Source organism: Alexandromys fortis, unplaced genomic scaffold (assembly GCF_014885135.2).
Source record: "Alexandromys fortis isolate MF-2015 unplaced genomic scaffold, M_Fortis_MF-2015_v1.1 scaffold_36, whole genome shotgun sequence".
Classification (NCBI taxonomy): domain Eukaryota; kingdom Metazoa; phylum Chordata; class Mammalia; order Rodentia; family Cricetidae; genus Alexandromys; species Alexandromys fortis.
Window position 1 is genome coordinate 9,496,419 of NW_026067915.1, and position 16,073 is coordinate 9,512,491.

General features: G+C 44.0%; 1 protein-coding gene across 1 annotated transcript in view; it reads left to right on the top strand.

Moving 5' to 3' along the window:
* Positions 1 to 4,863: 4,863 nt before the first annotated feature.
* Positions 4,864 to 16,073, top strand: part of Slc25a20 (solute carrier family 25 member 20) — a 20,497-nt gene continuing 9,287 nt past the window's right edge. The window contains 3 exon segments of the mRNA XM_050139544.1: positions 4,864 to 5,094; positions 9,164 to 9,256; positions 12,891 to 13,018. Of these exon segments, the coding sequence (XP_049995501.1) occupies positions 4,990 to 5,094; positions 9,164 to 9,256; positions 12,891 to 13,018 (326 nt within the window). The 5' untranslated portion in view covers positions 4,864 to 4,989.

Consider the following 16,073-nt stretch of genomic DNA (forward strand, 5'->3'; position numbering starts at 1 on the left):
TTTTCGAGACAGGGTTTCTCTGTGGTTTTGGAGCCTGTCCTGGAACTAGCTCTTGTAGACCAGGCTGGTCTCGAACTCACAGAGATCCGCCTGCCTCTACCTCCCGAGTGCTGGGATTAAAGGCGTGCGCCACCACCGCCTGACTCTTTGTTGTTTTTAATACTTATTTCTTTTTATGGAGCTGAAGAGATGGCTTGGTAGTTAGAAGTTCAGAGGACCCATGTTTGATTCTGATTCCCAGCACTCATGTGTAAGGGTGTTTCACCTGCATGTATATATGTGCACCAAGCATGTGCCTGGTGCCCAGAGAGGCCAGAGGTTTTGGATCCACTGGGACTGGCGTTATAGACAGCTGTGAACTGACTTGTGGGTACTGGTCAGAATCAAACCCGAGTCTTTTAGAAGAACCAGCCAATACTCTTAATTGCTGAGCCATCTATCCAGCTTGGCTACTTGGGTTTTTGTTTGTTTGTTTTAATGTTTGTCTTTATCTTTTGTGCGTTGGTGTTTAGTCTGCATGTATGTCTGTGTAAGGATGTTGGATCCCCTGAAACTGAAATTACAGACAGTTGTGAACTGCCATGTTGGTGCTGGGAATTGAACCTGGGTCCCCTGGAGAATCAGCCAGTGATCCTAAGTGAGCCATCTCTCCAGCCCAGCTGTTTGTTTTTTAATCTACCACTGGTAGTACTTCTGGAGAGCTTTTAAATGTCACCAATAACTAATATTACACCTAACAAGACTTTAAATATCTTCCCTTTAACCACCATTTGGCCTTTTGGTTCTTGGATTCAGAAGTACCGTCCTTTCTTACTCTTTATTTCCTTCATGATAACAATATTAATAATACTAAATTATCATTCTCTGTCTTAGAGTTTCTGTTGCTGTGATGAAACACTATGACCGACAACAAGCAGAGGAGAAAAGGGTTTATTTGACTTACATGTCTACATCATTGAATGAAGTCAGGATAGGAATTTAAATAGGCAGGAACCTGGAGGCAGGAGCCAATGCAGAGGCCTTCAAGGGATACTTCTTACTGACTTGTTCATCATTGCTTGCTCAGCCTACTTTCTTATAGAACCCAGGATCCCACAATGTGCTGGGTCTTCCCCCATCAATCACTAATTAAGAAAATGCTCCACAGGCTTGCCTACAGCTGATCTTATGGAGGCCTTTTCTTTTCTTTTTTTTTTTTTTTTTTTTTTTGAGACAGGGTTTCTCTGTGGTTTTGGAGCCTATCCTGGAACTAGCTTTTGTAGACCAGGCTGGTCTCGAACTCACAGAGATCCCTTTTCTTTTTTTTAAAGATTTATTTATTATGTGTACAGCATTTCTTCCATGTGTACCTGCATGCCAGAAGAGGGTGCCAGATCTCATTATAGATGGCTGTGAACCACCATGTGGTTGCTGGGAATTTAACTCAGGACCTCTGGAAGAGCAGTCAGTGCTCTTAACCACTGAGCCATCTCTCCAGCCCGGAGGCCTTTTCTTAACTGAGGTTCCTCTCAGATATTTTATTTTTGTCATCGCACAAGTTGACATAAGTCTAGCAAGCACATCCATCTTTTTCTTCTCTCTTCCTCCCCTTTGTTTTTGCTTTATTATTTATTCACTTATTATTTTAGAGAGGATTTCAGGTACCTTGGCCTGGTCTCCAAAAACTCGATACATTGCTGGGAATCATGGGATACATCTGTAGTCCCAGCATTTGGAAGGCAGAGGCAGAAGGATAAGCACAAATTTAAGTCCAGTCCGTTCTAGGCCAGCAAGGGCTAAAGACCAAAAGACCTGTCTCAAAAACAAATAAGAAGGGTCTGGAGAGATGGCTCAGTGGTTAAGAGCACTGACTGCTCTTCCAGAGGTCCTTAGTTCAATTCCCAGCACCCACATGGCAGCTCACAACTGTCTGAAGATCCAGTTCCAGGGGATCTGACACTTCACGCCAATACACATAAAGCAAAAGTTAAATAAAACATAAAAAGAAAACAAATAAGAACCCCTAAGTAGGCAGAATGACCTTACCCTCTGCTTCTACGTCTTTTGTGCTAGCATTGCAGGTAGACATGCCCCACCATGGCTAACATTTTTTTAGTGCTCTCTCTGTCTCGTGTGTGTGTGTGTGTGTGTGTGTGTGTGTGATCAGTTTGGGTGATAGGACTGCATGAGCCTGTGTATAGGTATGGAAACCAAGGGAGGTATCAGTGTCCCTCAACACCTCATTCCGTTGACCAGAATCTCTCCTTGAACTTGGAATATGAATTTTTGGGCGAGGCTGGCAGCCAACAAGTTCCAGTGACTCTTGTCTCTGCCCCAACAGTCCTGGGGTTACAGGCAATCACACAACCATGCTCAACTTATTCTGTCCTTGCAGGAATCAGGTCCTCATGGTCATGCAGCACTTTCTCCTAACCACTGGGCCACACCTCCAACCTCCTTGCCCACTTTCCATTTGACAGGTGCTCACTCTGGTGCTCACTCTGGCCTTTCACTATCCACCCTCCAGAGCTATTGAATTAGAGGTGCACATAGCCATGCCGTGTCACTCTTACCAGTGGACATTCTTAGGAAGTCTATATATACACATATGTGGATACACACACATTCTTTATCCTGAAGTCTGTGACCGCCATCACTTAACCAGCCGTGTCCTCTGAGCATCAAAACACAGTGGAAGCAACAACTGCTGCAGATTTTCCCCTATTGCTTCAGGTTCCTTTTTATTTATTTTTTAACGCATGACCCTTGCCTTCACTGGCCCTGTCCTATGCTGCTATAATTATCTCACTCGGTTTTGCTGCCCCAGTCTCTCTCCATACAAACTGATTCAATTAAGATAGATTTTTCAAAAGAAATCCTATCACGTCACTGTTGTGTCTGAAGTTCTTCCCCGGGGCCTCATCACCTCCTAAGAGAAGAGGTTGCTCCTGTACTGCTCCAACCTCCTTGCCCTCCATTCTGCCGTAGGTCTTTGGGGACCAGCCAGTGCTCAGCTCCCTTCCTTATCCTCCCCTCCCTACCTCATGTATTTGTTCCCATTGACCCCATTTGAGGCCCTTCCCCTTAGTGATTGCAGAGTCTTTGGTCTCCTACTTCTTGGTTACTTCTCTGGTTGTTTTCTAGGTCCTTCCTTATCTGTCTGTACTCTGAACCCTAGAAGGGAAAGGGCTCCATCTCTGAGCATTTTCATCTAACTTCACTGATTAATACCAAATTTAGCCATTAGCCCAAGTCTATCTTCAGAATCCTGGATCAAGGGATAGATCTATTAATAGACATCTTAAACTAATTATGTCTAAAATGTCCTTTACCATATTATAATCTGCTTCTGCCCTGCCCCTTCCTTAACCCCGAGTTGCTCAGGACAAAAAAAAAAAAAAAAAAAAAAAAAAAAAAAAAAAAAAAAAAAAAAAAAAAAAAAAAAAAAAAANAAAAAAAACAAAAAAAAAACAAACAAACAAACAAAAAAAAACAAGCGTTAGCATTACTCCATAACCCTCTCCCACAAACCTTTTTTTTTTTTTTTTTAAAAAGATCTATTTATTCATTTTTTAATTTTATGTGTCTGGGTATTTGCTTCCATGTATGTCTGTGTACCTGTGTACCTGGTGCCCACAGAGTCTGAGAGAGGGTACCGGATCTCCTGGAACTGTAGTTTTAGACAGTTGTATGGTGCCCCTAGGATGGTGGGAACCGAACCTGGGTTCTCTGAAAGAGCAGCTGATTCCCCAAACCGCTCCTACGCAGGGCGCATCCATTCACTCACTACCTGGTCCTTTGGGCTTTCCTTTAGAACATAGTCACAGTCTGACCACTCCTCATTGCTGTCTCTGCCTAGGTCCTGGTCCAGGCCAACATCTCTACCTGTAACTTTTAACCTCCTCAAGCCTCTTGTTTTTCTCCTTGCTATTTTCACCAGCAGTTAACAGGGATTCTGTTTGATTTTGTTTTAAAATTTTATCTGCTTAAAACTTCCCAGAAGAGATCGATGTAACACACAAAGTTCCTTCTGATAAGTCTTCATTTCTTTTCCATCCTCATCAGATCCTCTCTCTCTCTCTTTCTCTCTCTGTGGTCTCTCAGACTGGGCAGTACAGGCCATCGCAGAGTTTTTGCATTTTCTTTAACTTCTGCCAGTAAGGTCCTTCATCCTTTGCCCAGTATTTGTGGACAGGACTTATTTCCTTACCTCAGATCTCAATCCTTTACTTTTCCAATGAGATCTTCTCTTGTTTAACTAATTGGAATTATAAATTATTTGACCCGCACACTTTCTTTCCCAGATTTGTTGTCCTACAGAACAATTTTTTACTATAAGATGTACAATGCATTTTCCTCTTATCTTTGTCATGTTTTATCAAACTCTTTTTTTTTAATTTGATTTTATTTTATGTGTGTTGTTGTTTTGCCTGCAAATATGTCTATGCGAGAGTAGCTGCTCTGGAACAGGAGTTACAGACAGTTGTGAGCTGCCATATGGGTGCTGGGAATTGAACCCGGATCTTCTGGAAGAGTCATTAGTGCTCAAGCACAAAGCCATTTCTCCAGTCCCAGGTTTATCAGACTCTTAAAGACAGGGACCTACGAGCTGTGCTTCTGCCGTTGTTCAGCACCTAAAAAAGAGTGGCTGGCACGTAAAAGGGTGTATGCGACCTCGGTGGAGAGCACGGAGACACAGGATCACAGAGGACCAGAGGAAAAAAGCATTCAAGCCCAAGAAGGCTTCCTGGAGGAGTAAGTCCAAGGCAGACAATCCCAAACCCCTCCCTTACAGCATTAGAGAAAGCCACGCCCACTAAGCAGGAGCTGCGGCCGGAAGTAGACTCCGGGCGGAAGCCAGACTAGGCCGACTGGGCCCTCCTTCTGACGGGCCCAAGACCCCGCCCACCCTAATGTAGGCGAAAGGTCGGCGGAACCTGTCGTGTAGCCTGGGCAGCCGAGCAAGACCTAGACCGCCCCGAGCTGCCAGGCAGACAGAGAAGACTGACCATGGCAGAAGCGCCGAAGCCCATCAGTCCGCTTAAGAACCTCCTGGCCGGCGGCTTTGGCGGCGTGTGCCTGGTGTTTGTGGGGCACCCCCTGGACACGGTCAAGGTGCGCGGTGTCTAGATTGGGGGCTTGTGGGCGGGGGAAGGCCCGAGGCGACGCGGAAAGTGGGGTCCCCCTGAGATGCTGCCTCAGGATAGGAGTGGGGCGGGTAGATGCTTCCCAGTGAAGTTTACGGAGGGTTGGTATGTAGTCGGTAAGTAGAGCGCTGTCTACCTAAAAGGGCGAAAGACTTTGCATTCAACTCCCCCAGCACCTCAAAAAGAAAAATAATTCTCGAGAATCATTCTAAAGAGAAGGCAGAGGCTGCCCCTCGCGCCCCGAGAGCCAGACAGCTCCTATTGCAAGGTCTTCGTTTGACAGTCTTCTCTGGCTCTACACTATTTCTTTGGAGAGGAAAAAAAAAAAAAAAAAAACTTCTCAAACTCTATTTCCAGTTAACCCTAATATTTTGTTATAAAGACTGAAACAGGATCCCTGTAAACCCAGCCTCCCCCCAAAACAAAGGACAAAGGTGGCAAAAGACGTCCTTTGACACAGTCCCGTGAAGCCAGTGTATCTCATAGCCTTCTCTTGTGCAGTTTTCTTTGCCCGAAGAGGCAATTGGCCATTTTCAGTCACTCACTCACTGCAGGGTAAGCGTCATTAACCTATTGCATAGTGACTCCTATAGGAAGCAATGGTGGACCCGGTGACCAGCCAGTCTCAGGCGAGGCAGTCATAGGTACAACTCACTAGAACTTACTTGTTCCTGGACCTTTGTCTCCTCACCCCTCCATTTTTCCCCTTGCTGCACTCAGGAAGATCTGGCTGAAGACAAGGCGATAGATATCCTGTGACTTAGCGCCTGGAACCTCCTCCTCATTATCACTATTGTAAAACCTGAAGGAAAATGATAGGTCACAGCCAGGATGGACCTGTGGGGAGAAGATAGGAGTCTTGTGTTGCTGGGGTGTGGAACCCTGAGAAGACAGAAGTTTCGTAAGATAGTAACCTATGTTGATGGCTTGTTAGGGCATCAGGTCCAGTTTCTTCAGAAAGAAAATAGTATCCTGTTGGCAGGCTTAGACAGCAGGCTATCTGATGGCTTCTGTTCAAGAATGAAGCTAACCAAAGACAGAGCTCATTCTAGGGCATTCTCTAGTATTCTGCAGTGCAAAATCAGGTCTTGGCGGGCAGCAAGGACTCTGCTTGTCAGTGCTTCCAAGGCAGGGGTTCATCCAAGGACCTCTATTTGTATGGCCTTTATTCCTAATACTCTTGTACAGAGGCAGAAAGCTTGTTCTGCACAGCTGAGACTTTTAAGAAAACAATATCGTTATTGTTTCCTTATATAAATTTTGCTCCTATCTTGTATCCTCTTGTTCTTGATGTTCCCCAGCAAGGGCCCCGTGACCTTTGTTCTGAATTATAAATGACAGAAAATGCTCACTGGCGCGTTGACATCAGAAGACTTTTCCTTTTACTGTGAACCAAAACCACAGACTGCTGCCTGCTGTCCTTTTGACCTCAGAGAGCTAGGTGGTCACCAACTAAACCCTGATGCTCTTGTGATTGGGTTTTTGTTTTGTTCTGTTTTTGAGGCAAGGTCTCACTAGTCTATGCTGGCCTCAAACTATTATGTAGCAGAAGATGACCTTGAATTTCTGATTCTTTTATCCCCCAAATACTTGAAGGATCTTTGAGAGTTTCAAAGCAACCGAGTCATGGCCTGCATGTCCTAATAACTGAGAATTGGCACACTTCAAAACTGGGGCTTGGAAAATTTTTATGGAAGGTAGGGTTGGAATAGGCATTGAAAAACTGGATAATTTTTAATCTGAGCACTTGGGATGCAGAGGCAGACAGATCTCTGTGAGTTCCAGGAGGCCATCCTGGTCTACAAAGCGAGCTCCAGGACAGCTGTACACAGATAAACCCTGTCTCCCCCCCCCCCAAAAAAAAAAAGAAGAGAAGGAAGGAATTGCTGTGTAATCTGGCATGGGGAGGTAGGTGATTTAGGTCTTAGAACACTGGTGACTAGCAGTTTGTAAAGGACATAGATTTACTTATTTGTTTGTTTGTTTGATTTTTTGAGACAGGGTTTCTCTGTAGCTTTGGAGGCTGTCCTGGAACTAGCTCTTGTAGACCCGGCTGGCCTAGAACTCACAGAGATCCGCCTGTCTCTGACTCCCAATTTCTTACAGTTCTGGAGGCCAGGAGTGCCAAGATGCACAGGTCTACATCTGTGCAAGGCTGTTTGTGCTGCATCACCCCACGGTGGAAGATGGAAGGGCAAGAGATCAAAGTCAAGACTTAAATCTTTTTTCAGCTGTCTTTAATCCATTCATGAATACCCTCCATTAGGTCTCACCTCCCAACATTGTTACTGCATTTTGGGGTTAAGTTCCCATGCGTAGTTTGGAGCAGGAGTGAAGGCAAGTATGAGCTTGGCAATGGGTTTAGGATATGGTGTCAACTGAGGACGTCTTTAGGTTCTCACTGGTTGGGATGTCTGATGTCACAGTGAGATAAATAGAGGGAACGTTTAAAAAAAAACGTTGTTGTGGTGGTGGAGATGTAGCTCAGTTGATAGAGTACTTGCCTACCATGCATGAAACCTTTAGGGTTTGTTTGTTTATTATTTACAAGACAAGGTTTCTCTGTATCTTTGGACCCTGTCCTGGCACTTGCTCTGTAGCCCAGGCTGGCCTCGAACTCACAAAGATCTGCCTGCCTCTGCCTCTCAAGTGCTGGGATTAAAGGCGTGTGCTACCACCACACCCACCTTGAAACCTTTAGTTTTGATACCCAACACCATGTAAAACCTAAGCAGGGCTGGGCAGTGGTGGTGCAGGCCTTTAATCCCAGCTTGTAAGGTCCTAACACATGCAACAATAAAGGTTTATAAGGAAGTAGAGGAAGAACATCATGAAAATGAGGCTTTGGAGAGGTTGGTGTGAGGACAGCCTTGAGAAGTATTCGGAGAACAGTTAGCAGGAAAATCATCCTGGAAAAAGACCAAGTAGTATTGCCTGTTTCTATTTCTATTACAGTATAAATCTTTACCCTAAGCCCAAGGGAGCTAAAGACTCAGTAATGCTCACAATCCTTGTAAGTTGTATTTGGGGGAGCACTTTGGGTGGGTGACCTATCTCATTCTTTTTCTTTTTGAGATAGTCTTGTAGCCCAGTCTGTCCTTAGACTCATTATATACCCAAAGATGACCTTGAACTCCTGGTTCTCCTTTACCTCCTAAGCACTCCGGGCACTCCTAAGCACGCCCAGCTTGGCCTGGTCTTGTTTTTTTTTTTTTGTGAAATAGTTAAGAAGATCCCTAATGGTTTGGGGATTTGGCGTAGTCACTGATAGAGTGTTTGCTTAGCATGCCTGAAGCCCTGGGTTCAGTCCCCAGTGTGACATAAAACCAAGTATGGTGCTGATGAATGTATATATATAAAATTTTGTATCTAATGAAATATTTGACAATAAAAATAATGCAATTGTTATGGGGGTCTGTGGAGGAAGTAAGAGGATGATGGATTATATGCATAAGAAACATTTTATACATGTCTGAAATTGTCAAAGAATAAATATAAAAAGTACTTGCAAAAGAATGAGATGCTGGAGAAATGGTTTAGCTTAAGAGCACTTACTACTCTTGCATAGGACCCTGTTTCCAATCCCAGCATCCACATAGCATTTCACAACTATCTGTAACTAGTTCCTGATGTCCTGGCAGACTCTATGTGGTGTACTTAATATGGTCAGGAAAAACACTCATACAGAAAGCAAAACACACACACACACACACACACACACACACTTTTAAGGAATGAGAAACCTGGTCTCTCAAAAACCCTAAATAAATAAATAAATAGAACGAGTACTAATAGTGAAGTCTGAATCTACCTATCAGGTTAAGAAAATGCTGAAGATGTCTACAAAGGTGAGCATTTCCTGTTTAAATGAAGTCAAAGGGTTGAGGATATAGCTCTGTGGGAAAGTCGCGTATACAGAGTTCTAGGTACAATCTCCAGCTCTGTAAAGGAGGAGGAAGATGTAGGGAGAGAAAAAGAGGAAAGTGGGATCGTTGCTGGTAATTCTGGAAGGTAACTATTTTGGTTTCTGGTTTCAGGTCCGACTGCAGACACAACCACCAAGTTTGCCTGGACAGCCACCTATGTACTCCGGGACCATCGACTGTTTCCGGAAGACTCTTATTAGAGAGGTGTGCTTCAGGTGCTGGGTGTGGGCGTCCCTTCCTCAAAGGACTGTTTTTAGGGGTCAACACTACTCCCTGGGGGAAGAGGACAGCTGTGGGCTTCTGCTGGCCACAGCTCTAGCTCACTAACATATCCGCCTCATTGGCTATGGAGCCTGATAATTCCAGCTACTATGTATATAGATAAATGAAGCCAATAAAATGTTTCGCCCTTCTGGGAGATGTAAGTAGAGAATGGATCATTAGCAAGGCATAATTGAAGTTTGAATTGAGGAAAAATTCACATCCTGCTATGTGGTGGCACATACCTATAATCCAGCACTGGGAAAGCTAGGATAGGAAGATCTGAGTGCAGGGTTAGCCTGGCCTACGTGGAGAGCTCCTGTACCAAAACCAATAAAGGATTAGCGAAATGGTTCAGTAGTTGAGAACACTTATTGTTCTTGCAGAGGACCCAGGTTTGGTACCCAGCACCCATATGGAGGCTGAAAACCATAACTCCAGTTCCAGGGGACCCAATACCCTTTTCTGACTTCTGAGGGCACCAGGCACACACATGTGCACATACATGTATTCAGGCAAAACACTCATAAAATAAATAACTGAAAACAATAACAAAAAAAACTGAAAAAGAAGTATGTGAGGTAAAAAAAAAAAAAGAGAGGGAGAGACCAACAGAAATTCCACGCTCCGAGAGAAGAGCATTTAGTTGTGTTAGGGTTATTTGATTGTATAAATTTTTAATAGAATGTGATTTTTTTCCCCTTTGGTTTTTTGAGATATGGTTTCTCTGTGTAGCTCTGACTGTCCTGGAACTCACTTTGTAGACCAGGATGGCCTCAAACTCACAGAGAACTGCTTTCCTCTGCCTCCTGAGTGCTAGGATTAAAGGGGTGCACCACCACCACCTGGCAATAGAATGCAATTTTTAAAATATTATTTATGAATATGGGTGTTCACATGTATGTCTGGTGCCTGCGGAGGTCAGAAAGTGGAATGAGGTCTTGTGGGAACTGGAGTTCGGCAAGAGCAGCAAGTGCTCTAAAACACTGAACCATCTCTCTGGTCCCTTTCTTCTTCTTTTGATGTTTTGAGATGATGTCTCCTACTGCATCCCATGCTACACTTGAACTCCCATTCATCCTTCTGCCTCACTCTCCCAAGTGCTAAGATTACACTTACACTAAAATACAACTTGCACATGTTTATCTGCCAACATAGGAACTGAAAAGTGTCACCTCAAAGTCTAAAGGTGCCGGGAAGGGATGGTTCATCCTTGGTGTATCCGTGTCCGAGATTCCTGCAGGTCTCACCGTGGGAGGAAGGTGCTGAGCCAGCCTTGAGCTCTCTCACCCAGCCTCAGCTGGGTCTGTGTTTCTTCTTTAGGGCCTTCTTCCTTATCTGTCTGATAATCAGAGTAGAGGCTGAGCAGTGTCTCCAGGAGGCTCTAAACCTCAGTTCTACCCAGAGGTCTCTGCCCTTAAGGAAGAGAGCCAAGTCTACATACTTCTTGGTCAGCAATTTTTTTTTTTGGCTGTATCCTGTGTGTGTGTGTGTGGGATGGGCCTATGTAAATCTGACTCCTAAGTCTCATATATATTCACTTCTGATTTCCTGGGAGGCTGAGGCAGGAGGATCACCAGAATTGAGTTGGAATTCAGCTTGGGAAATAAAGCAAGAAAACAAAAACCAGAAAGAAAACAACAAAGATCTAACTCCTGCAGACTTTAGTAGGCTTCATTAGTCCATATTTGTTCTCCCTATTTTTCAATGTAGCAGACTTAGCTCTGTCTTCTGGAGCCGCCAGACATGAGTTGTACTCCATGAAACTGGCAGACCACTGGAAGGGAGATTAGGTGGGTTGTCAGGAGGCTTGTGGGGCCCTGAGGAACTGGGTATCCTTCTCGTCCTAGTGCAGAGCTGCGGGAGAGGCTTTTACGGGACTCTGTCACGCCCTGCTGTTGTGCCTTCCTCCCAGATCTCTGCTGCCCCTGTTATTGCCTCTGTACTTTGCCCATGGTGCATGCACCTGCAGCCTGTAGCAGTGCCAGGCTTTTGTGGGATCAGGCAGAGTCTTAATAGGTGCCCCTTAATGTGCCCTTTGGTTCTAGAAAAATGTACAGCCTGCCTGGTCTGTATCAATCTTAACTCTTATTTTTAGTATTTGTTTTAAAAATATTTTATTTTTCATTAAAGTTATATGGGCACTTAATTTTTCCCTGAAAGGCAGAGCAGCCAAGTTATCCATGTTCCTTCCTCGTGCTCCAGAGGCTCTCAGCTCCTTCAGTTGTTTGCACTGCTTCTGCCTATCTGCATAGTACATTTGCTGACACATTTTTATATGTTTATGTATCTAACATGTTCGCCTGCGTTAGCCTCCTTGTTCTGGTAGGTTCCTATTCTTGCTTTTTTTTTTCTTTTTGTTTTTTCTTTTTCGGGTTTTTGGAGACAGGGTTTCTCTGTAACTTTGAAGCCTGTCCTGGAACTAGCTCTTATAGACCAGGCTGGTCTCGAACTCACAGAGATCCGCCTGCCTCTGCCTCCTGAGTGCTGGGATTAAAGGCGTGCGCCACCACCTCCCGGCCACCTGGCCTATTCTTGCTTTTTTGCTCTGCATATCCACATAATTTTTATCACATTTTTGTGACTTAATCCATTTCAGTTTTACTTTGTTTTGAGGTGCCAGGGATTAAATCCAAGTTTTATACATGCTAAATACTCTGAGCTACATTTCCACCCTGCAATTTATTATTTTTGGGATTATGACTATGTTTTATCCTTTTTTTTTTCTTATCCTATTTGTATGAGTGTTTTGCCTGCATGCTTGCATGCCTACCATGTTTGCCTGGTGCAACAGAGGTCAGAAAAAACTCTTAATTGACGAACCATCTTTCCAAGCTTACTCCACATCACGCCAAGTCCTTTAAAAATATTTTTTATTGGCCAGGTGTGTTAGCACAGGACTTTAATACCAGCATTATGGGAAGTAGGAGCATAATCTCTTTGAACTCAAAGCTGCCTTGATCTACATAAGGAGTTCCAGACCAGCCAGGGGTACAGAATGTGACTCTGTCTCGGGGGTTGGGGGGGGGGAGCTGAGATAAGATTTCAATACATTTCCCAGAATGGTCTAAACTCAAACTGTAATGTGCTACATCTTTAGTCCCAGCGTTTAGGAGGCAGAGGCAGAGGCAGGTAGTTCTCTTGTGAGTTCAAGGCCAGCCTGGGTTACATAGCAAGCTCTAGGACAGCCAGGCCTATCTAAAGAGACCCTGTCTCAAAAATAAATAAATAAAATGAAATAAATGAATAAAAAAGAAAGGAAGGAAAAGAGTGCTGCCTGGGACTGACACCTAAGGGTGACTTCTGAGCCGTGCATGCCCTCGTGCACAGGCACACACATGTACACCTAAACATGCATATATAAACACACAAATTGGGGGGTAAATCTCTCTGTGCTTCAAAAGGTGAAGATGAAAGTCACAGGGGAGAGGAGACATGGCTTCCCTATTTCAGACACGGTAGTGGTTTGCGGGTACAGCTTAGAGGTGAGCCCTTGCTAGGCCCTTGGTTTGATTCCCAGCACTGACATAGAGTGGAAATATCTGAAAGCAGATTCTGTTGCTGCGATTCCTTGCAGGGCATCACAGGGCTATATCGGGGCATGGCTGCACCCATCATTGGAGTCACCCCTATGTTTGCTGTGTGCTTCTTTGGGTTTGGTTTGGGGAAGAAACTACAGCAGAAATCTCCAGAGGATACGCTAAGGTAAGTATTCTCAGGCAGCACTCAGTGCTGTTCTTCTTGGTGGTGTGATATGTATTGAGGAAATGTCTTGACAGTTAGACTGTCCTCTGGCTCCAGGACTGACTTGTGGGCACTCAGAGTGAAGGAAATACCCGAGTTTCCTTTGTTCTAAGAAATGAAAGGGCCAACAAAGAAAAGAGACTTTCCTTGCCTATTTGCTAAGTTATCATTAACTTTTCTTTTGTTTTTGAGACAGGGTTTCTCCATGTAGTTTTAGAGCCTGTCCTCAAACTCGCTCTGTAAACTAGGCTGGCTTTGAACTCACAGACACCCCCCACCTCCCGAATGCTGGGATTAAAGGCATGCGCCACCACCACCTGGCCATCATCAATTCTTATATGAAGGGGCGTGGTCGATGGGTATTTAGAATTAACCAGACCAGTTTAATATAATAGATTTAGTTTTTAATAATTGGGGAAAAGGGAAAACTTACACGCCCAAAGGTCCTGCCTGTGAACAACAGGAGCGCAGGGCGCAGAAGAGAGAGAAGCAAGGGCACCTGGGTATTTTATCTGTTTTCTGTGGCCGCAGGGGGACACACCGTAAACAGCAGGTGATTGGCTGGAGTTCCCCATCACCTCTACCTATTGTTCCCTCAGATTGCAGCTGCTTACCATTATTCCTGGTTTTATACAGTGCAGTACAGTGCAGAGGATTGAACCCATGGCTTTGTACATGCAGACATTGTCCCAACTGAGATATTTTTCCAGTCCTTGTTGTATATTCTTTTTTTTTAAAAGATTATTTATTTATTATGTATACAATATTCTGCGTCTATGTATGCCCGCAAGCCAGCAGAGGGCGCCAGATCTCATTACAGATGGTTGTGAGCCACCATGTGGTTGCTGGGAATTGAACTCAGGACCTTTGGAAGGACAGGCAATGCTCTTAACCACTGAGCCATCTCTCCAGCCCCCTTGTTGTATATTCTTCAAATTTAAAAAAATTTTATTTTGGGGGTTAGAGAAATGGCTCAGTGGTTAAGAGCTTTGCCTGCTCTTCCAAAGGTCCTGAGTTCAATTCCCAGTTAACCACATGGTGGCTCACAACCATCTGTAATGGGGTCTGGTGCCCTCTTCTGGCCTGCAGATATGCACACAGACAGAATATTGTATGCATAATAAATAAATAAAATATAAAAAAAATTATTTTGGACGGGCAGTGGTGGCCACACCTATAATCTCAGCATTTGGGAGGCAGAGGCAGGTGGATCTCTTTGGGTTCAAGGACAACCTGGTCTACAAGAGCTAGTTTCCTTCACTTTTCCTACCCATTTATCAAGCGATAAAAGTTGCATTTTTGTGATTATTACACTTATAGACTTTAATCTCTGCCTTTGTTTCTGCTCCACTCTAACTTTCTTTTGCTATCAACATATATAACTGAATATTCTTTCCTTTTCCTATGTTCATACAACTTATCATTCACAAATTTTTACTCCTGATTTAAATTTTATCCTGCTTCTCTACACTTTTTATTTTTGAGCATTCATACTTACATATTCACCTGTGGTGAATTTTTTTCTCATGGGTTTCTTATATTTTTCTCCATATGTCTGGTCATTTCTCTGGCATTTTTTAGGGGTTTGTAGATCTGCCCCATGATGGGCGCCATTTTGTTGCAATCCCGTGGCATAATTTATTTTTCTGGACCAGTGTGAAGGCGCGGGAATAAAGACACAACTCACATGGCTTTATCAGGAGGGAGATTCTCAGTGATCCCTCATGAAATCCTGAGTTCACTTCCTGAAAATTTCTCTGTTTATTCTCCAAGCAGCCTTATATACCAAAACATAAACTGAGGGGGGAATCATTAACATTCTGTTTCCTAGGTAACCAGACAAATGTCTCTGGTCACGTCCACATCTACTTATGCCTGCTGTCACATCTTCCTGCTCTGTATGCTAGCTCAGTCACATAGGCTGAATTAGCATCTCTATCCTAGGCATCCTCCAAACTACAAAGGGGGAGCAGAGCAACATCCTGACCTCTTGTTAGGGTAGCAACAGGCTGTCTGGAAGGCTACCTCAGGTGTGAACCATGGCTTGAGAGCCTGGCTGCCGTACCATATAGAAATATGGGCCTACAACTACAGAGAAACCCTATGTCAAAAAACAAAACAAAAAATTTATTTTGTTATTTTATGTGTATGGGTGTTTTGCCTGCATGTATGTCTGTGTACCACATAGGTGCAGTGCTTGAGAAGGGCAGAAGAAGGTGGCAGATCACCTGATAATGATGCTTCAGACTGTTATGAGCTGCCTTGTGGGTACTGGGAATCCAATTAGGTCCTCCGAAAGATCAGCCAGTGTTCTTAACTACTGAGCCTTCTCTCCAGCCCTGTAACACCTTTTAGTAAATGTTTAGAGTTAGTTTGGGTATAAAAAGACAATTGAACTGGGTAGTGGTGGCGCATATCTTTACTCCCAGCACTCAGGAGGCAGAGGTAGGTGAATTTCTATGAGTTCAAGGCTAGCCTGGTCTACAGAGTGAGTTTCAGGATAGCCAGAGCTACAAAGAGAAACCCTGTCTCAGAGACAAAAAAAGACAATGGAGTCTCTTTTTTTATACCTCTATTATACCTCAACAATAAAAAGCAATTAATGTACAAGCTTCTCAGAATTCAGGGGAATTTTGAGTGAAACTTTTTTTTTTTTTTTTTTGTGACAGGGTTTTTTTCTGTGTATCCCTGGCCATCCCGGAACTCTCTCTGTAGACCAGGCTGGCCTCAGACTCACAGAGATCCACCTGCCTCTCCCTCTTGAGTGCTGGGATTAAATTAAAGGCATGCGCCACCACTGCCTGGCTGAAGGTTAGTTTTAAATGTGATTTTTGTGGGGCTGGAGAGATGGCTCAGAGGTTAAGAGCATTGCCTGCTCTTCCAAAGGTCCTGAGTTCAATTCCCGGCAGCCACATGGTGGCTCACAACCATCTGTAATGAGGTCTGGTGCCTTCTCCTGGCCTGCAGACATACACACAGACAGACTATTGTATGCATAATAAATAAATAAATATTT